The 22,286-nt window shown below is 42.3% G+C and overlaps 1 protein-coding gene across 6 annotated transcripts in view; it reads right to left on the bottom strand.

Moving 5' to 3' along the window:
• NFAT5 (nuclear factor of activated T cells 5) overlaps positions 1-22,286 on the bottom strand; it is a 55,006-nt gene that overhangs the window by 14,306 nt on the left and 18,414 nt on the right. For 3 of the 6 annotated variants that reach the window (XM_030227427.2, XM_030227428.2, XM_030227429.2), the window contains exons 3-6: positions 11,463-12,021; positions 6,954-7,146; positions 3,542-3,732; positions 2,561-2,733 (exon numbers count right to left, since the gene is read on the bottom strand). In XM_030227427.2, the coding sequence (XP_030083287.1) occupies positions 2,561-2,733; positions 3,542-3,732; positions 6,954-7,146; positions 11,463-12,021 (1,116 nt within the window). Of the gene's footprint in view, positions 1-2,560; positions 2,734-3,541; positions 3,733-6,953; positions 7,147-10,269; positions 12,022-12,484; positions 16,197-22,286 lie in introns of those variants that run through there. The other 3 variants (XM_018914742.3, XM_050979048.1, XM_018914743.3) reach the window with 3 other exon arrangements.

Genomic DNA, 22,286 nt, shown 5'->3' with positions numbered 1-22,286 from the left:
CACTTTTTTTGTGAAGCTTATTTTGTTCTGCTCTGCAATAGAGCAGAAGGAGTTATTCCCCTATTACCTGGGGGGCTTTACACAGTTTTTTTACGTGCCACAGTTTTCTGTCTGGTGCAAGAACTAACCCAGGGCCTGGAGCACCCTGGCAGGGGGTGAAACAGGATGAGCTTCAAGGTCCCCTCCAAATCCTTGCAAGACTCACATCTCTGGAGTTGGGAATTTTAGCAACTTGAATTAAATAAACAAGCCAAGAGGATGTGATTTTACAGATACACATGCCTGGATGCCCCTGTGCCAGAGGTCCAGGTGATGATTTATATCATTCTTGTCATAAACTGCCACTGCTGCAAACCATTCCTACTCTTCTTAAACCAAACAGGCCCACATGTGCTAAATACAAATGAGCTAAATGAGCAGACAATTTAAACAGAGATACATTTTAAAATAATGTGTTTTGACACGTTCAATATAAAATAATTCTGGTTTCTAACATAGGTTCCTCGATCACCTTTTCTCCTCACACAGCTTCCAGGGCACACACCTGGACTCATGTTTCTGCACTTGCCTGGCCCACTTTGAGTGTTTAATAACAATATTCTCTGGGCTTACTACACAGCAGAACATACATCCTGTACCACTCCAAATTATTTAATGACCTTTCAGAAAGGATTTTTCTACAACTCTGGCTGCAGGTTCCCAGGCAACCGTTACGCAACGACTGAATATGCTCAAGGCACATGAAAAGAGTAACTGGATTTAGGTTTGCTAACAAGTTAACAAAGCCTATTTAAAACACAGCTCTCAAATAAAGAGCCTGCAGCTCCTTTATGCCTTCTCTGTGGTTTCAGGAACATTATAAAACACAATGTGAACAGGCTCTGATGAGTGCAAATGCAAACCTTGTTGTGAAGGTACATTACATACCTGTAGTAAGGTTTATGTAGCAAACTAACCCAGTGTAATGTGCCTGAGGAGATGATTTATATTCAATAAACAACACATTTCATGCTATTTTGATCAGCCAGTAGCCATGTGCCAGCACTATTTGCTTGGCCAAGGTCTACTGCAAGTCCCTGTAGCTTTGGAATAAGTTGAGACAGAAGCACAGAGTCCTGGAAGGAGGCTCAGGAATTCCCCTCCCAACCTTCACACCATGATCAGTTTTATTCACATATTCCCCAAAGACACAAGTCTGACCAGAGTATTTTGTTTCTGTGATCTAAGACTTCCAGCAGTGGAGACACTGTAGAATTCCTGGGCAATCTCTTAGCAACTTACACAATTGAGAATATTTTCTTAGCAAGTGACCAAACCCCAGCCTGCCAAAAACCAAACCAATTTACTCTTTGCATCAAATACAGCTTTTTTTAGCTCAACAACCTATTTTCAAATCAGTCTCTAAATGTTTTATTTCAGACTCCCAAGCTTCCACTCACAATAGCAAGTTTTGGACTGTTAAAGAAAACATCAGGTGACTTCCACTCCCTTTTCTTCTATTGGTTAAATAATTTTATCTTTAACTAGAAAGTTACAAACATAAGAGATACAGGAATGGTTTTGAGATTTTATAGAAAATGTTTTTCTCTTAAATCTGAAAATTAGTATCAGATACTCCATTACTGTGAAATACCACCACAGTCTACTGACTGGAATGGAGATGCAAAGATGACTGTACTTGTAAAAAATAACCCCAAAAAATCCTTTTTATACCACGGGAAGAACACAATACAAGTGCCCAGGAGCTTCTCTACTCTTTCCATGCACAGACAAAGCTCTCAATTTCATTCATCAAGATAAGAGGTGGAACAAGATGAGCTTTAAGGTCCCTTCCAACCCAAACCATTCCATGATTCCACAATCCCCTTTTCCCTGTTGGTCAGTGGAACCTCCCCAGCCAAGGCAGCCATCTGTGCTTGTGCTAAACAGAGCAGTTTAATAAAGAGCTATAAAAAGTTTTGTTCTTGCACTGAACCAGAACAGATTCAGCCTCTGGCCCATGCAAGGACCACAGCTGGGAGAGCCAGGCTTGCTGACTTACTGCAAGCCCTGTCTAGCACTGAAAGCTGAGCCATGAATGTGACAATACAGAAGAGACTCAAAGTACTAACTGTCGTTTCTCAAAGCAATCACAACAAAAACAGCGAAATTTTAGGAGGCAAAAATTCATTGAACTGAAGATCAGGAATTGTATAACTATTTTTCAATACTGAACAATAATTTTAACTATTACCCCACCACAAATAAATAACAATCCACTTGATTTCAGCTACAGCAAATCTGAAATTATCACAGATTAACACAGGGCTGGTTTTCTACTTCCCAAGGTATTTTCACAGAATCACAGCATCATTTATGTTGGAGACCATCCAGTCCAAGCTGTGCCTGATCCCAGTCCAGAGCACTGAGTGCCACATCCGTTCCTTCCTTGGGCACCCCCAGGGCTGGGGAGTCCAGACCTCCCTGGGCAGCCCCAGCCAGGGCCTGACCACCCTTTCCATGCCGAGATCACACTAAAAGCCAGACCCCCCTACTCTCAGCTCCTTGGTCTGACACTCACTGCAGAGAATTGGGGAAGAAGGTGTCTGCAGGGTCAGGGTGGAGCCGTCCTTGCGCGTGATGTTGACGCGAAAGACGAGCCGAGCGCGGGTGCTTTTCTTCTTGGAGCCCGCAATCCCTATCCTGGCTTCCACATCAGCATTCCTCAGCTTCAGGATTCCCACACAATCAACCCTAACAACACAAAACACAGCAGAATTTCGTAGTTTAGTAAGTTCAGCAGCTTTAACAGCCTCTCAAGTAGTTTCATAAGCCAAAGTCAAAAGCCTTGAGGTAATTATGGAAATGTTATTAGATTTCTTTTTATTTACATGAAATCTATGACCTTTTTCAAGTTTTCATTCAACCCTGCCTAATTTGGATGATGAATCAAGGCAGAAAAGCATATGAAAGCATGAATAAAACAGAAAGTGCAATGTAATTCTGGTAAGCATTCAATTTAGAATCACAGCTCTTCATTCTTCCATCCCCAGGGCGAGATCTGTGTTTGCAGGATTATTGCTTCAAAATATTCTGCATTCACTTAAAGAAAGCAGGAGTAGAAGAAAACTTACTGTAGTCATATTATTTATGTTCAGTGGGGCTTGGAAGTGACAGATAAGTCCTCCCTTAAGAGTGGTCCTAGGGGAGATGTACAGGGCCAGGTGAGTGATGCAGTGGTGGCTTTCAGACAGGCTCCATGCAAAATGATTTAAAGCAAAAAACAGCCAAAAAACCCAAGAACAGCAGAAGCTAACACAGTCTGATGTGTTAAAAAGAAGAATACTGCAATTTACCAGGGATTTTGGGTTCTGTGTCCCAAAAGCACGGGGACCACCTGCTATCTCCTGTGAGTACACTGAATTACAAGCAAGAGCCGAGGAGCAGAGGGAGGAGAGCGCTGAGACGTTCAGACTTGAACTATTGACCCATCCAGCAGAAAAGGAGATCGGTTCCCAAACCCAAGCTAATAAAGCAAAATATTCCTGGAAGAGCTACTCACGCCAGGGTCATGTTGTTGCTTGGGTCCAGCCCCACCTCGATGACAGTGGTGCCCTCGATGTCCACCTCCTTGCAGGGCGTGGTGTTCCTGCCCGTGACCCTGCAGGCCTGGTAGAACCCGTGCGGCTTCACGCGCCCGGAGTCGTTGCCCACGAACACCTGCAGCACCACGGGCTCGTTGTGGCCTTCCAGCTGTAACAAGACAGGTGGGCAATGAGCACAGGAATGACTGCTTTAATTGTTCTTACTAATAGCTGGCTTCTAAACCGGCCTCAATCCTGTCTACCTTCAGACAGAATTATCCCAACTGTGACCCTCGCCTCTCTTACGACCTCCCATTCTCACCCCAGCTGTGACTATTCCCCCTTCCACCCCTACATCCCCTACATCCACCAGCCAGCCAAGAAAGAGAACATTTCCTGGGGCTGATTCCAGAGGTGAAGAGGTTTTGCTGCTCAATATGTGCACAGCCACTGGCATTCCAGACCCCACCTTCATGCCAGACACATTTTGAAATCCTCGTGAAACCAGATTAGAATTGTCCAATAGTTGCAAAACCCCTGAAGGAGTCGGAATGGGATGAAATGGAAACAGAGGGAGAAATGGGTGATTGAATGGTCCAATCATCCAACTGCATAAGCCCAGCTTTCCTTCAGACATCAAAATAAAAATTAAAAATGGTAACCTGACATCTCCTATTTAAAAAGTAACAATGTCAGGATTCACTGAAATGCTTCATAAATAAGAGCAGGTCAGACATTTTAACATCCCCCTACAACCCCACGTGCAAGCCATCGTTATCCCAGAACATGTCAGCAAAAAATACATTCATTTCTGTAACATCAACACCCTGACATTAAATGGTTTGTGTCCTCTTAATTTTTTTTAATTAGTGGGATCCCACTCGTGCCACAGACTAAAAATACTCTGAGGTAAAAGAAGTCCTGAAGTAAACTTGGACAATGCATTACAAAGGAAATTCTACTTTTTAGGAAATAGTTAAGAAAAATACTCCAAGTGAAAAAAACATTAGATTGTTGCCAAATTCACAGGCCAGAGATGGAAATTCCTTGCCAGAGCATTCTAGGAGATAAAATGAGTATTTTAGTGTTTCCACTGAGACACATTTGTTGCTCAAGGATTCCTGGGTGACAGTGTTGTCTTTTGTCCCAGGCCTGGAAGCCCAGGCAGCCCCTGCAGAAAGAAGCTCCAGGTTCAGTAGTGAGGAGATGCAAATGAGAACAGAATCCTCTGCAGAATCTCTTGGGGGATTATTCCCTGACACACTTAAAAAATGTAGCTATGAAGTTTGTAGCAAGTTTGAATAAAGGAAAAAATAAACAAACCAGCAAATACTGGTAAGATCATTGTGTGCTCGTGTCCAAGAGGAGCAAATAGCAAATGTGATTGTCAGAGATGAGCAAAGCCCCAAGATCTCAGGAGGTGGCCCAGCACAGGCATCCACATGGGACCCACAGGCATAGCTCCCAACAAAGGGCTCAACAGCCAGTGCCTCGATTAAGGCTTGGTTGTATAATTTAATGCTGCATACTGACTGCAGACTCGAGTTCTAAGTCATCAAGATCAGAGTTCTATTTAAATGGCCACTGAAGCTGCTTCTCCTCCTCAGCCTGCGTCAGGGCCACGCGCCGGAGCCGCTCCCAAGCGCCAGATCTCTGCTGAGCACCAACATCTTTACACTGCTCTTCCCCACTTTAAAACCCCACCAACTAAACAAAAAAATCCCTTGTCTGTACCATATTTTTTTCCCACTAGCTCAGATTTCCTGAAGATTCACTGACTCATTTGTCTGTCCAGCCCTGGCAGAGTTTTATCAGCAGGGTATGAACTCCTCTGCCTCCTGGTAAAGCAAACTGGAACTTCCAGGAATTCAGTAACATGAGACTCTTCCAAAGAGAATTTTCACTGATGGGTGCTAGAGGGTAATTGGGAAAGGAGTTAAAAGGAAATTCAGATGAACAAAGGCCCATTAAGAAAATCCACATAAATGAGCACTAAATCCCCATAGCAACAGGCCGATATGAATGGATTCTTTTCTTATGAAACTTTACTGGAGTTCTGCATTACTCAGGAGGACTGAGTGAAGGGCTGCTGGTGTTCCTAACACTGCTGAACAGGACTTTGAAGATAAGCCTACTTCTGTACTCTGTCAGCAGCAGTCAGCACAAATTTTAAGGGCTGCGTCACAAACAAACATCTCCTTGTGGAGCTGGTAAGTTAGTTTGCGTTGAGCACTGCTTTGCTGCTTTCTCAAAGTGACATAACTAAGAAAAAACATGAAATAAAATGTCTTTCACCCTCCTTATGTATATGATAACAAACCTATCTGTGTACTCGCTCAACCTGCTGGCCACACTCCTCCCAGTATGCCCAGTATGCCATTTGCCATGGTGCCAGTGTGCTGCTGGCCTGGTGACTCTCACAATCACTTGGGGGAGGATATTTGACACCAGTTCTTCTGTTTGCCTAAGTCAAGCCCAGCCTTGCTCCTGGTAAGCCTCTCTACCATTTCCATTAGGAAACCTTCCCAAGCCCTCAAGTTCTCCAACTGCTTTCCCCAGGCTACACAGGGAAGAAACAAGACCTGGAAATTCCCACTCTGCGCATTCATGTGCAATCCCTGGAGGACAGGCCTCAGTCTTCCTTCCTGAGCAGAAACGTCAAAGATCTCCTTGTAACCTTCTTGTGCTTCTCCTCAGAGCAAGAGGCCTTCAGCACCTGAATTTTAAGCATCAAAGCCCATAGAGTAAACAGGCTGCAACTACCAAGTGTGCACATAAATGCTGCCTCGTTCCTTGACCCCATTCTCCAGTTCTAATCCACATCTACCTCCACCTGTACCATGCTAAACACACTGAGCAGTACAGACTGTAAAACACACCTCAGTGATATCTCTGACTCACTTGAAAGACACTGTACACAGCAACTCAGATACCGCTGAATTAACAACAAGAGCAAAAAAACCCAAGCAATCAAAAAAAAAAATACAACAAAACCAAAACATCCCCTTTACAATTTATTTTTTTCTAATGAAAACTGGTTTTATGTCTTTACTACCACTGCACAACGATGGCTCACTGTCACCAGCCATCAAACAGCTAGAGCATTTCACTATCTCACTTTTGCAGGCATGGACTGTCTCTGCATTCACACAGTCCACGGAACTGCAGCCTAACAGGACGTGCATCCCAGATTTTAAATCCCTGCCTTGACCTGCAGCTTCCCTCCTCCTGTAACTCTGCGATGCCAGTAAGACTCGTGACCTGCAAGAGAGACCCTGTGCAGCCCCTCCAGCCCAGAGGCTGCCAAGTCTGCTCCCTCAGCACTGCAGAGACTGCAGGCCCAGTGCCCTGGAGCTGGCCTGGGCAGGCAGTGCCCGTGCCCCAGCCTACCTTCACGGTGGGAAAGCCCTGCTGCGTCCGGTCCTTGACGGAGCCGCGGCTGCCCTCGGTCAGGTACCGAGCCCTGTGCTGGCTCTCCGGCTGCACCATGATCTTCAGCTCCTTCCCCTCACTCTTAGTCGGGTACTGACCACACAACATTGGGGTCTTCTTCCCTCCAGCTCCCTTCTGGTTCTCTGATGCTCTGAGAAGTCAAAACATACCATCAAGAAGATGTGAGAAGCAGCTCCCCGGTAAAAACACTCCAAATCACAGAAAAGCTACAAAGGCAAAGAGTGCGCATTAACTGGTGGAGGATTTGTAGTTGGGAGCAAACTTTGGAATTCTCTTTCTGCCAGAGGAGACCTGCAGGAGGAAGAGGAATGGTGCTTCCCTGCCTCCTCCATCCAGAGCACATGGGAACTGCTTTTCAGAGAGCAAACGTAAAGGAAGGGAAAAGCAATTAGCACTAAACGATGTTAACGAACAGAAGGCGGCTCATAACCTGCTTTTTCAGAGTCTATGACACAGCCTGAACAAGCTGTTTTGCTGCTGTGACAAACACACATGTACACACACACTGGATGGATTTAAGGTTAAATGACACTTCTTTAAACAGGAAAATAGCCTCATGCCTGTCTCCACCTCAACTTGTATATCCATGCAAACTCCAGCTGTCTAAACAGAGTGACCAATTCATGCTAAAACCCAATTAGTTATTGTAAAAGCTCTGGCATAATTGCACCAATGTTAAATCAGTGTATGCACAAGGCCTTTCTTTCCAGGTGCGTTCCTTAAGATGTAGTGGCTTGTTCTCAGTTCCATAATTAAAACCAGGATGAAGGAGCCCTCCCAAGTCTAGCAGCACATGAGCCATTCTGTGTTCCCTTCAGAGCACAATGGGAAATAACCCTTGATCCTACTCAGACCAGGATTTGGTAACGAACCTGAAGACCATGAAACTCCTTTCCCACTAGGAAATGTGAATGTGCCACAGTACACAATGCAGGCAGGAAAAGGGCTCCATGATTCATGCAAATGTCATATTCTTTTTTCCTAGCAAAACATGGTTTCTAACAGCTAATGCCTGGGAAGAAAGCAGTTTTAAATAACAAGTGTGGATTGCTTAAAAAACAAATCCATTTCAACGTGCAAGTTATTGAAGTAATTTATCCAGGATTTTTTTCCTTCTCAAAAAGGGTAAAAACTTTTTTGTTCAAAATGTTCCCTGGGAGCTTTGCCACTGCAGGAGGCTCTCACTGACCTGGAGCTGGGGGGACCCAGCTCTTCTCACCTACCAGATGACAAACACGATGCAGCCCTTTCCTAGAGCTCCTGCTGTGCACAGTGTGGGTTGGGAGAGACCTTTAGAGATCATCCAGTGCCACCCCTGCCAGGGCAGGGACGCCTCCCACTGTCCCAGGCTGCTCCCAGCCCTGTCCAGCCTGGCCTTGGGCACTGCCAGGGATCCAGGGGCAGCCCCAGCTGCTCTGGGCACCTGTGCCAGGGCCTGCCCACCCTCTTTGTAAAAAGCTTCCTCCTTTGACCCTCTTTAATTTAAAAGAGGGTCACTCTTTGCCTAATGCAACACATCCTATTTGTCACACTCTTATTTTAATTAAGCCTTCCAAAACCTTTCACTACACATAAAAAATGGTTAAAACAGACAGGGTTGGTGCTTTGGATGACTTCCATTCCCATTTTCTGTCCATGAAGGTCAAGCACTTCACTGTGGACAGCCCAGCCACAGCCCTGGCTGCCTTCAATACTCATCCTCAACCAACACCCAGCAGAGGCAGGAAATAGGTAAAAACTAGCATAAAACCCTGCAAAATAATATATAAATACCATCTTACAATAAAACTGTCTTCCTGCCAAGCAGTCCTGATTACTCTGCTCAGTGTAGTCACTGGGGAGACTGGGATATAGGTGAATTTTGAAGGGAAATATTGGAGAGCTGGCCATCAAAATGAAATTTACCTTTACCACTCCCAGTGCCACGTTTCAGCAGTGACATTAACACACTGACCTCTTCAGAACTATACCCTGAAATCCCAACTACCTTAACTGTCAGCATATTAATATTTTATCATTATCATATTAACGCAGAGAGATGCTCCTCACAATTATTTTGGTCTTTTCTCTAGAAACTTAATCATTATTTTCAATCAACTAGCCAAAGCTGGAGGCAATTTTAACCCTTCACCAGAACTTCTCAGTGGTCTTTCTCCTCAGCATACAGGATGAAGCACTTAAAACATCCTTTCAACTAATGAATTAATTTAAATTCAGTTTATTCATACAGCAAGTATTCACACTTGTACATTTCATATGCACACATGTATTAATCTGATAGTTACCAGACAACATATTCTCTAATCTAGCACTTCTGTTTCTTAAAAGGAATAAATGTAAGTGGCAAATCCTATGAATCTACTCAGACAGATCTCCTAAGGAGTTTGGCCTGGTCCTGTTCTCAGGGCAGACCTGAAAGTGAAAGTGAGACCACAGAAACCTGAGTCTCTGCCCTGAATCACCACCAATTCATCCCCTTCTAAAAAGGCTTTCACAAATTCCAAGTTTCCACAGGAATATATTCTTTCCCTTCCTGGCTTTTAACAACAACTGTCTCTTTAGGGGCAAATGCCATTTTCATTCACCACGGAGCACAGCAGTTTTCCTTGCTCTTTTCTTTAAGCCAAAAGTAAATGAACTCCCTTGGCTGAGCTCCACCAGGCTGGGAAGCTTTAAAAACTTCAGTCACTACGGTGACCCAGATTTGTAAGGCCAAGTCTCCATATTCCAACAGCAAAATTAAGTTTTCTAAGATATTGGCCACTTCTTTTCCCAGAGGTTTATTTCCAAGGACAGTTCTGTTACCTGGGAGTTTTCCTGCAGCTCAATTTGGTCTGAGACACATAAGGAAAAGTATTCCACCTTCTTCCCCTCTGCACTCACAGAGCCCACTGGTCAGCCCAGTGTTTTTGGGGCAATCTTGTTCTGTTTTCAGACCAAGATCTCACATATTCTTTCAGAGTTTACAAAACCTCCCTGAGATCACACTTACAGTGGCACAGCTCTTGTCCTTCCATCAAGCTTTTCTTTCTGTAAGGACAAGCCTGGTCCCTGGGAGCTGGGGGAGGCACCTTCCTCATTCCAAGCTGCCTGGGGCCTACCAGGTACTAATATTTTACTTTAGGACCACTGATTTTGGCTGGTGAAAACCCCAAGGCCAGAGGCCACCGTGCCCAGGAAGCAGCAGCACACTCAGGACATGTTCTCAGAACTGCGTTTCACAGTGAAATTTTAAGTATGGAACTGCACTGACCCTGGGAATACAGACTCCAGGCTCTTTCCCTTTGGGATATGAGAAGTTCATCATCTTTGCCATCAGTCAAATTTTAATATTCACCGTTGCTGTGATGAACGTCAGAACGTACTGCAAGCACAGACATAAAAGTGAAACCAAAATGCACTCCTGCCCCCAAAAAAAGCCCAAAATATAAGAGCCAAATCTATCCATTTGACCACTTTAAAGGTACTAAAGAAGCAACAAGTTAAAAAATAAAATTAAAAAAAAAGAAATGTATCAACACACTCTTGCAAACTGATGGAATTGTCCTCTTTGAGCAGCTACTGGAATGCATTTAGTGAAGAGTGTGAAGTGGGAGATGAGGGACCACCACCCAGGCGTGCCCACGCAGACACACGCACACGACCCAGAAGCACAGAGAGAAACAGCATTAGAGATTTATTTCTGAAAAAATCAAATACAGAAGTGAATTCACATGGAAAAACCAAAAACTGGTTCACCACATTGTCTTAACATTTCATAAAAAAATAAAGCAAGTGATAATTTAAATTATGAGAAATCTTAATGAGACATTAGCCATTAGCTTCTACTCCCATCCCCATCTCTATATGACAAATAGAGCAGCAGGTAAAGTGTACAGACTGAAATCCTCACATAAAGTCCTGCAAAAAACCATTCAGGGTGTACCAAATCCACTCTGCCTTTCTTTTTAAATACATTTTCATTGCCATTTTATAAATGGAATTGTGTGGCCTTTAGGGAATTTCACTTAAAGAACAGATGAGCTCATCAGCACCGCATTTAATTGCTGCAGGAAAGTTTAGCTTTATCTTCTAAATAAAGTCTAATGAGAACTTATTACAGAATCATGGAGAGGTTTGAGTTGAAAGGGACCTTCAAGAGATCCAGTTCCACCTCTGCCATGGGCAGGAACAACTTCCACTATCCCAGGTTGCTCCAAGCCCTACTATCCAACCTGGCCTTGGACACTTCCAGGGATCCAGGGGCAGCCATAATTTCTGGGGGCAGGAAGAACTTATCCTGGGCTAGGACGTGACAGGGACAGCAGAGAATGGAGGGGTTTATGTGAGAACCTAAGCAGAACATCTGCCAGGGCACGGGGGCACTTTTATTAGTTTGGGTTTACATACGGAGATAGAATGTTTTTTCTTTAAAAAAAGGGGGAAAAAAAAAAAGCAGATACCAACCCATTTCCTGCTTTTGAGTTGCTTTTGCTGTCCGTGCTGAGCTGAGAAAGGACATAGTGAGGCGCTTTGGCACTGTCGGCATCAAAGATATCCATGTTGGACTCTTCGCAATCTCGGCGTTTGATCCCTGGCCTCTGCTTTGGGTTGCGCTTGCGCGATTTACGTGGCACCTCAGTGTTATCATTGTAGGAACTGGTACTCATGTTACTGAAGTTGGAGGGTGAATCCTCCATCCACATACTGCAGCTCTGTTCTGACTCCAATCCACAGCCCTCATCCTGGCAGGACATCCGGCTGTTGTCCAGCAAGTCCTCGGGTGGTGGCGAGATGTACAGGACAGTGTGGCGCTTCGGCGTGGCCGGCTGCTGCTGGGCTGTGTTACTGGTTATCTGCTGCTCACTTACCCCTCGGGTACTTACCCCCACGGCCGCGGAGCAGCTCTCCACTTGCATAGCCTTGCTGTCGGTGACTGAGGTAGAGTAAATGGTAGGGCTGGAAGAGGTGGTAAAGGAGCTGCAAGCACCGCCCATGGAGGAAGAGGAGGGAGCTGAAGAAGCATCTGCGGTGTACAATTCACAAGTAAATACAGGACCCGTGGTGGGGCGTGCGCTGGCTATAGCAGTCCCAGTGAGATCAAGGTGATTTAGGAACCGATTGCTTTCCCCCAAGAAATGTTTGGAATTTGGTTCAGTTTTGGAATGGAAGTGCTTAAAGCAATACAGCCTGGCCAATGCTTTGGAAATGTCCAAACGAGTCTTAGCACGATCCACTGTAATCAGATTTTTTTTTACGACTTAACGTTAATTCATACAAATGGCTGCGAGTAAACAGAGCTTTCATTGCCTCAGCTGGACTAATTATTGGTGTAGAAGCCATTTCGTCTAAAATAGCCCCAAAGCAAAGTGCTTATAATCCACATTCAATGCCAATTAAACAATTTATTGTTGGAATTTTTTTTTTTTTTTTTTTTTGAAAAAGATGGGACTGTGCTTAGCCACAAAATATTAAAATAAGTTTCTAACCTATGAAGCAGAGAACTACAGGTCATTTTTAATGCAGACACTCCCTGCTTCAGAGGCAAATCCTGGAATAAAAATATGAGAAAATAAATGAGAAAAAGAGCCGCTGATTATTCCATCATAAATGAGAAATAAAATATAAAATCAACTGAGTTGGTAGGCAAAATGGAACTGGTATCAGTCACTATGAGCGAGCTGTTGATTTTGAAGGTTCAAAACAGGGATGAAATATCTGTGTTGGAGACACACTGGTCCAAGGACTGGGAATTTCTGTAATTTGACTTCTTCAGTCACTGGGACCAATTTCTCTCAGACTTTATTGGTCCCTTCCACAGAGATGTCTTGGGACAGACCTCTGAAAAATTCACATTAAACAGGAGATTTCCAACGCTGTAACTACAACTTCTGCAGAGGTCCCAGAGCTCAATTTGGTTTAGAAACATTAAAACTATTACACCAAACCCCTGAAGATTTCTGGAGAACACCACTGAAGAATGTTAATGGACAAGTCAATGGAATACGTAAGTTAAATATCCCAGAGGAAGCAGGCCACTCAAACATATGTATTTATTTCAATCAGCTGTAGCTCACTGAGGAATAGCTGAATTTTATAGTCAGATTTTAGCTTTCTGTGGGGAGACCCTGTTTTCTGTATTTCTGCACTGCCACCCACACCTGATAAACCAGAAGCACTGAAATAACTAATTTTGGAAACAAATTGTGCATTAAATATATATATAATAATACAATATGTTTGTTCAGCTACTTACTGCTGTCATACAGGTAATCTCTATTACTAAGAGGAACATGATGTTTTCCTTTTTGCTGCTTGGGATTTTTTTAAAATCCAAAATATTACAGTAGTCTCTCAAGTCTACTTAAAAGATTTAGAGACTGCTGGACCAGTCTATACAGTTTTAGTTATTTAAAAGTATCAGAATGAAGCACATTCAGCCATGATACATACATTTAATTAACAGTAAAACTCAGCCAACTTGCCTATACTAGGAATTACTGGGAGTATCAATGACCGATAATAAAGAGTTTTTCAACCATTACTGCTTCCTACAGCTTTCCTGTGCTAAATGAATGTAAAAGCAAACTTACACCACTTCAGACTGTCCAATTCAGAGGTCATTAGTTTATCAATAAACTACTCTGCCTTCCTTGAGCCTCCCAGTGAACCAGGAGCAGCTGAATGATACCAGTTCCATTTTCCAGCTTGTTCTTTGGCAAATACCGTGGCTGAAATTGGAGAATTCAGTCACTTTGCATTCCAATTTAAAGGCAAATTTCTCCTTTCTATATCATGCATTAATTCAATGCTTCTTTCAAAAACATTTATAGGATTGGCAAGAGCTATCAAATCTAGATATTCATTTCAGTGACAATATTTAGGAGCTGATTTGCAGCCACTTTGAGTTGAGACAGCCCGTTGCTATTTGAGATGTTTGTTTTGGTAAAGAGGATTGGTTTCCAACCATCATTGATACCTCCAGAGAGAAGCAGAAGCGTGCCCAGGGACCCCTGGAGCACAGGAGCTGCAGGGCTGGGGGCTGGATGCCAGGACTTGCCCCGGGAAAGGCCAGAAATGAATTCAGGGAAGAGCGCGAGGCAGCGCGGGCAGTCGGCTCTGTGGGACAGGGACTCAGACATGGAATCTTTACACACATGGAACAGGCAGCAGGGCTTCGACTGCAGGACTCCTCCTCCAACAGATTAATATCAGATTTACACAATCACATCAGTCCTGGGAGTGTAAGAAAACCTTGGACACTCCAGGCTCAGCTCTGCGTGGGCCACGTACACCAAGCACTGGGCTCAGCTGGGGCTTCAGTGCATCTCCTGGCCAGGAATGCAAAACCTGCACTTTTCCCTCACTTTCCTAGGGAAAAAAATAAATATATCACTGAACCAAATGCTTTTCAGCACAAAGCTAAAAGAGCTGGTGATGGTAGTGTTGTTTTAGGGTGCAGCATTGTGAAATATTATCATTACTGCATGATCATCATTATTGCTCTCCAAAACAATTTCTCCTCCTTTCTTTTCCTAGAAGTTAAAAAGCACTTCTATGTATAAATACGTGTATGTGGGTTTTTATAATAAACTGTGTCCATTATAAATTGGTTACACTCTCTTCCATTTACCAGAGATGCCCCTGTGTAATGGCAAGATTACATTTTGGAAATAAACCCAAATTGAACAGTAATGGCAAGAAAACCTCTCTTCAGCCTTATATAATAAATTAATGCCATTACTATCCTTAAAATAAAGTATGATAAATATTACAGCAAATTGAATAAACTGGCAGCATTGGAACAGTCAAATACACAGATTAAAAAACTTTTGGAGGCATAAATTAGAAAAATTAGTAATTGCTTCAGTAACATTTTAAGTTATGAAAACACTAAGGAATAGTGAAATCTCTGTTTGCTTGGAGTATGCAGGCCTTGAGCCAACTCATCTTCCTTTGAACTAATAAATAAACTGGGTCAATCAAATAAGAATTCACCACGTTACTGCAATGAATAAACAGTGCTCTACATGGCTCCCATTTGGGTCCATCATTTTTTTCCAAAGCCAGTGACATTTGTATCCGACACCCAAAAGAGATTTCTTGGATGAAGATGCTGCATTTTGGAAAATAAGTAATTCAGTAATTTTAACTTAACTTGTGTTGGTTTACAAGGTGAGAGCATACACACACCTTCCCCAGCTTTGAGCACTCCTTTTATTTCACTTCCTTTAGACACAGATTAATGGGCACAGGCACAGGTGGCTCATGGTTTGCAGTTTAACAGTGTGTGTAATGACAAATACATATATGTATTTTTAAGTGAGTAGGTACATTGTGAAATAGAAGACTGAATATATTTCATTTAACACAGTCTCAAAATCAAACTTGCTTTCAGAGCGATGACACTGAACAGAAGCCAAGAGCTTATCATGGCAAGTGTGCAGCCTCAGGAATAGAAATGAAATGTGCATCAGCATCACAAGGTGGGGTTTCTTTCTCCTTTTTTAAATAAAAAACAGAGAAAAGAATATTCCACATTAGAGTGACTGTGATCACTGTTGAAACTAAACCTCCTGAAGCTCTTCACTGCCATCACAGTAACATCAAAGGGAGCTGGAAGAAGTAATTCAGATTTTGCTGCCTGTGCTACAAGTTTTTCTCCCCTAAAAGAGGCAGAATTGTATCAATCAGTCCAACACAAGGACTGAAGGTAAGGGAGCACACAGCAAAGAGTGTCCCCGTGAGCAAACCAGGGCAGGCTTTTTCTTTTCAGTACGAAAAAACCAAAGAAAATTTATTATCTCCTGCATTAGCAACCAAGGCAATGACATATTTTCTATATCCTATTCTCCTGTGAAATCAAACAAGGTATTCAACCTCTAAAAAACAAATTTGGAAAGGCAGGAGAGAGAAAAAAAAATCACTACTTGGCATTAAGGGAGCCTTTTTAGGTAACACCTCTGTGCAGCCAGTCCTGAAATCCTTGTTCACTCTTTTCAAATACCCTTAAATACAACAAGGATTACCAAGTCCTCAAACAGAAACAGTGTCCTGATGACTTTGCATTTTAATTGCAAAAGCAAGTCATTTCCCAGACTGGAAATCTTAAGATTATAAAGACAAATAAACTGAAGAGATTTTTGGTTTCACAAGTTTTCCAGCCACCTGTGCATGGACAGCCAGGACAAGCAAAAAGCCATTAAAGAGCTAATTTTTTTCTCAGAACCTCCCCTGCATTCCAGGGTATCCTTTATGTTCTCTTCAGAAAACAAGTGTCAAAAATGAAAACTCACCCACAGGGTGAGGATTAAGAGGTGCATAAGCTTAATATGTGAAGTATAACTTTGATTAAATGAGTTGATTTATCTAACATGTCATGTCCTTTGTAAGATTTTTTAATGTTAATTGGTTTATTTGAACCCCTGGACACAGAAGAACAATTTCAGGACAGACCCAGAAGGATACTGCAGAATTTCCACCATCAACCTTCGTGTTGTCAAAGGTTTCAAAGGTAAAACCCAGAACTTACAAAGTGGCTGCAAACCTGCTTTCAACACCTCACATGCCAAACTTGGGGTTCTACTTTTCTTCTTCTTGTATTACTGATGTCATGTCAAAAACTTTTCCAAAAAGTTTAGTTTCAAATCAGTATCAATCCACTATTCAGAAATAAACAAAAAAAAATTTAAAAAATTAAAAAAAAAAAAGAAAGAAAGAAAAGAGACTTATGAAGAAGTCTGAAAACAAGACCGACCTATACCCTGGGTGAGATTGGATGGGTTAAGTGTCTCTGGCACTATTTGTCTTCACTATTGACAGACACTGTCACACAACCCACCACTCGATGCCTGTCTCTGAATGGCGAAGCTAGAATGCAAGTTAAGTGTATTAATAGAGAAAAAAACTAGCATCCCAGCAAATATCATAAAGCAATCCAATTCACCAGTTATTAAACACACTCAGATTCAAGATAGGTAGGTTAATTTAATTTACATTAAGCCCAACAGTGTAAATTCCCCTTCACATTCCCATGCTGACCCAAGCAGTGTATTATTATACTTTGGGTAAATACATCAATCAACGGTTTTGTTATGACTCCAATTATTCAATTAACACTCAAGTTTAGGTACCTAAGGAGGACTTTTGTTAGTGGCTCACACACACCAATTCCATGGATCTCAGATCCTTCCCACTCAGTGTAAAGGCTGATTCCAAGCAAGCAGAACTCTGGGACCCACAGCTGCTCTCCCAAGCCCTGCCTGCCACCCCTCAGCACCTCCCCAGCTCCCTGCAGGAGATGTCTGGATCAGTGGATTTGGCCAAGAACACCTCAGTTCAAGAAAGGAGACTATTTTATCTTTTAGATGTAGGGGTGGGCTTTTCCTAAGAAGTCAAGAGCTGCTCTTGGCCTTCACGATGCTGCTACAGAAGGAGGTGCCCAAGCAGTGGCACAATAAGATTGTTCTTGCCCCTCATGGCCTTGGTTTTCCATTTTTCCTTATGGAACAGGGAATTCTCCTGACACAAAGCAGTTCCCAAGTCTTTCTGATCTAATAATAGCAGCCATTTAATGCAAGAAATTGCTGTAAGAAAAAACCTCACGGAATGATGAAACAGTTTCTGTTTGATCAAGCAGTTCTAGAAAATTGGGTGTACTGACTGTATGAAATCATGAAATCCATGAAGACTGAAAATAAATTTAGAAAAAAGATGTGAACTAGATGTGAAATTCATGAAGACTGAAAGCATACAATTCAGGAAAAAGATATTAACTAGACATGAACACCAATACAAATGTGGAATTCTAAGGAAGCTCATGAAGCGGGAAGGCCCTCAACACATGCATGACTCCATACAACTGGAATATTCTAACTCAATTTAGAGAGAACACACCTAAAATGATTGCTTAAAATGGAAACAGTAAGGAAAATCCTTATTTCTGGCATTTCCCAGCAATGTTGTCTCCCCAGAAGACCCTGTGGAATGATGAAGGAACCAAGCTAAGCTGACCCTCATCACGACCTGGCCTCTCCAGACTGGGCTCCACCACGGCTCCTTGGGCCATGAACTTTCAGGAGAAACACTTAAAGCCATGTACAGCAGCAGGAGGGTGAGATTTGAAGGAGCCTTAGGGTCTGCCTGAAGCTCGTGGTGTAAGAAAGAAGTACTTGAGTGGTGACTGCAGCAGGCAGGCTGCAGACAGAAATCCCCGGAAGACATCCTCCTGGAAATGACAGGAAGGCACTTCCAGCTGGGAGGGCGGTGGGAAGAGGAAGGGAAAAGCCTACAAAGAAATGGAAGTTTTTATAGGCATCGGGGACCAACTACAAAGAAGAATCTTTTTTTCTGCTCATTTGTTTACAATCGTAAGCCCAGGATAAGAGAACTGGGGACAGCACTGAGATCCCCTTTGAAATGTCTGGTAATTATTTCTGTATCAACAGGAAAAACTGACTAATGACACCAGGAAGGATGATAACTGAACAAAATATTTTCAGTAAAAATAAAAATGAAGAAGCCTGAGAAGCCACTCAGGGAAAACTAAACCAAAACAAACCCATCTCCATTTTGAGGCTTCGTCAGAATCTTCCGTTGGAGAAGGATGAAAAAGACTTATTTTGGCAGCAGAAAACATGACCCCTTAGCACCAATCTCTACCCTACAGGCAGTGCAGGTATCTTTATCCATGCCTCTAAAGCAGGAATTCCAAATCAAAGACTTATTTCCATAATTAAAATGACCAAAGATGCTTAAGGCAACATTTCAGTTACAACTCCAATCAAAAAAAGCCGATTACATCTGTTTGGGCAAGTACATTGTCCCTTTAATTAAAAATAAGTATTAAAAAAAGCATAAAATTAATCACTAAAAGATAAAGTTTCATCATTTACCTACTATTTTCCTAGGATGTAATCACAGGCACGTGGGAGCCAGCAGACTTCACTACCTCACAGATTTAGTGTATCCCAGTATGGAGAATGCAAAGGAAGAGATCAGTAAATACACTTCAGTAGCAAAAAACCTGTTCCCCTCTGCTGCAGCAAGAACACCACTCTGGAGAATTCCACTGGAGACTAAGAACTGGAAACCAGACAGCAATACAAAAAATATGGAAATATATATCTATTTGCCTCTGTGGGAAATGGAAAGCAGCTTGAGAGATCATCAACAAGATGAAGCATCTCATTCCAAGTTTTTCTGCAGGAAGAACAAGGGATGGTGAGAAGGGAAGTGAGTTTCTGTAACAGTTCACTGGGGTTCAGAAGGGTCGAGCATTCCTGGCACTGGAGATAAAAGATGAAAAAGCAACACTCATTTAAAGGATATAGTTAAAAATACTCCTGATCAACCCCCAAAGACAAGAACCACGTGCTACCACAAGCTGGAAAGACACCTTTGAGAAAGGACTTAAATTGGCAGAGTGAATTTTAAGCATTTTAAGGTTCAAGGTGTCTTGATCAACACCAAAAAATTGTTCAGGCTTTTAGAACCAACTGAGGAGAGACTCGAGCATCTCTCCTCACAACTGGAGCTCACAAACACTGTGCAGGAGCACCGGGAAATCTTCAGGCACATTTATTTCATGTAAAATCTCCAGGCAGAGCACACAATGACATTTCTCAGCATGACACCCTCATGCATTTCCAGAGTCTGGAGATGATTCATATTTAATGTGTTTATGGTGCTGCACCAGGCAAAATCCTCCTTTTCCTGTCCCTTGAACAAAGACACTGGAATTCAAGTAGCAAGCACAGAGAACGGTTTCCAGGGGTAAAAACAGATCTCTTCCCTCCCTTCTGTTTCCCAGAAGAACTACAGAATTAGAAGCTTGAGATAGCAGCTCAAAATCCCAGAGTTCTATGAAATCACACTTGTCTGATATTCAGAGTGGGTAATGCCTCTTATGTCTGGATTAATGAATAGGAGATATACATTTATTAACAAATTAATGAAAATCCAATCAGCAACATTCCATTTTCATATTCTTACAACTGTTCTATAAATCATAAATTTCCAAATGGAAGAAGAACTAGAAGTCTGTCACTGCGAGGTCATCACTGCTAAAACCAGCCTATCCTTCTCCTCCAAAAAAAACCAGGAGTTAACTGCAGCATTTCCAGCCTACAAAATGATTTATATGGGACAAAACCCCACAGCAAGGTGACAAAAAACCCTTGAGAGAGCTGAATTTCAGCCAGATATTGCCTTACTTTGCTTTTCAGGAAGCAGAGAACAAGCTGTGTGAGCTACTAGAGGAGTAGGAAAAAGCTCTGAACACTTTGGATCAATCCCTGTCACGGAATCCTCTCATTATCCAGAGTAATCAGATCTGTAGGGGAATTCTACATGGTGTGGCTAGCTGTTCAAATCAGCCCTTCCTTTTAAAAACAAGAGTAAATGAGATTACATACAGCCTTGTGCAGACTGAACTAACATTTCCCTCTCATTTCTAAAAAAGGAGGTTTTAAGGCACGTAAGACCAGACAAAAAAAAAAAAAAAAAAAAAAAAAAAAGACTTACACAAAACAAGAAAAAAATTCAGATACAGAACAAGAGGTTGCCAGTCCTTCCTCCTTAACCTGCTCCTGTACAACATCAGCTCCCCCAAAAAAATCTGCCTACAGTCTGCTATTAGACATTTGATGTATGCAAATGATAGTCAATCTCAATCTTTTGAAATGTAAGTGTAAAATGTATGTTTGGTTCCCTGTACAAGCACCTGGTTAGCACAAAGCCCAGGATAATTTTCCTGTAAAGAAACCCCAGCCAGACCTCTCGTTACTACTCAAGGCAGGGTAACAGACTGAAAGTGTGGTGGCAGCTCCTCAAAGATGCTGCAGAAATCCCACAACAACTGAAGAAAATAGTAAACCACCCTCTTCTCCAGCAAGGGGGTACAGCTACAGAAAGAACACAGAACGTGCCACGTTCAAACCAGCAATGGGAACAACTTAGGTCTTTGCTCCTCTGGGGTTTTGTCTTGTTGGGTGGGGCAGTTTAAACAAAATTTTAAACAACTGTCACTCCAGGCCCTTGTCCCCAGTCCCTCTCCAGGTCTCCTGGAGCCCCTTTGGGCACTGGAAGAGCTCTAAGGTCACCCTGGACCCTTCTCCACACTGAACAATCCCAGCTCTCAACTTGGTATCAGCTCAGTCTTTGTGACCCTCTGTGGTCTCTGACATTGAAGAGTGTTGACAGGTGAATGATCAGGTCTTCTTTCAGTTTTAACAAGAAGCCTCAATATTAATTTTTTTTAAGTTTTTAATTCCAGAAACTTGTGCTGCAGTTTAACCCGAACACACCTAATAAATGCATGTCAGGTTTTTTAAAGGATCTGGACTGGCTGCTGGCAGATGCCAAATACCTGGAGGCAACAGACTTTTAGTTCCATTCAAGTTTAAGTCTTTTCTGTTAGGTACAGAATTAATTAGCAGTTCAGGCCTGTCTGTGGATTTAGAGTGTAACAGGGTTTGTGGGCTGTTTTTGTTCAGTTGTTTTGAGGATACAAGTTTCTACAAGATTTGGTTGCTGCTGTCTATGAACCAAACCCATCATTAAGCACCTTGACTTTAGAAACAGATGCCAAATTATTTTTTTAGTAAGTGATATAAAAACATGAAATCCTTTTGATATAATAAAAGCATCAAATTCTTTCAATGACCAAGTTCCACTGTGCACAGTTAAATCCACAGGTTCTCAGGAGAGGTCTGGCAAAACATGAATGGTGAGCAGTGCTGTAAAGTTTCTCTGACAAACCTACAACCCCTTCAGGTTCTGATCAGGATTCCAGGACCATGCAAATCTGGGAAACGTTCTCACACAAACATTTAATGCATATGAATTTGGAGAGAGAGAAACAGGAATAATGCAGCTACCTGAATCCTCACCCTATAGCCATCTTTTTCTCAAGCAAAAATTTAACGCCAATTAGGAAAGTGGAACATGACCTTGTAAAAAATACAGGGATCAAATTATGAAAAAAAAAACCACCTTGTCCAGTAAAGGGAGACACATCTATAATGGGCAAAATTATCTTTTTTCCCCATTGCACAGATGTGTACTAATATATACAAGTTACTGACAAGAATCCCAGATGAAAGTCAGCACTGAGGCTAATCTCCCAAATCAGAGCTTTGCCCTTAGATCCTTATTTTTTTTATATTTAATGAAGATCAGTGATAGTCTTTAAAGTCTAGAACATGGCTGGGAATAAGAAAAGGATGCAGATTAAAAGGTCATGCCTCTTTTTTATATGTTGTCAATTAGAAAAATAACTACACTGGTCAT

Source organism: Serinus canaria, chromosome 11 (genome assembly GCF_022539315.1).
Source record: "Serinus canaria isolate serCan28SL12 chromosome 11, serCan2020, whole genome shotgun sequence".
Taxonomy (NCBI): Eukaryota; Metazoa; Chordata; class Aves; order Passeriformes; family Fringillidae; genus Serinus; species Serinus canaria.
Note: the sequence above shows the minus strand (reverse complement) of the source record. Positions and strands in the feature narration are given on the sequence as shown.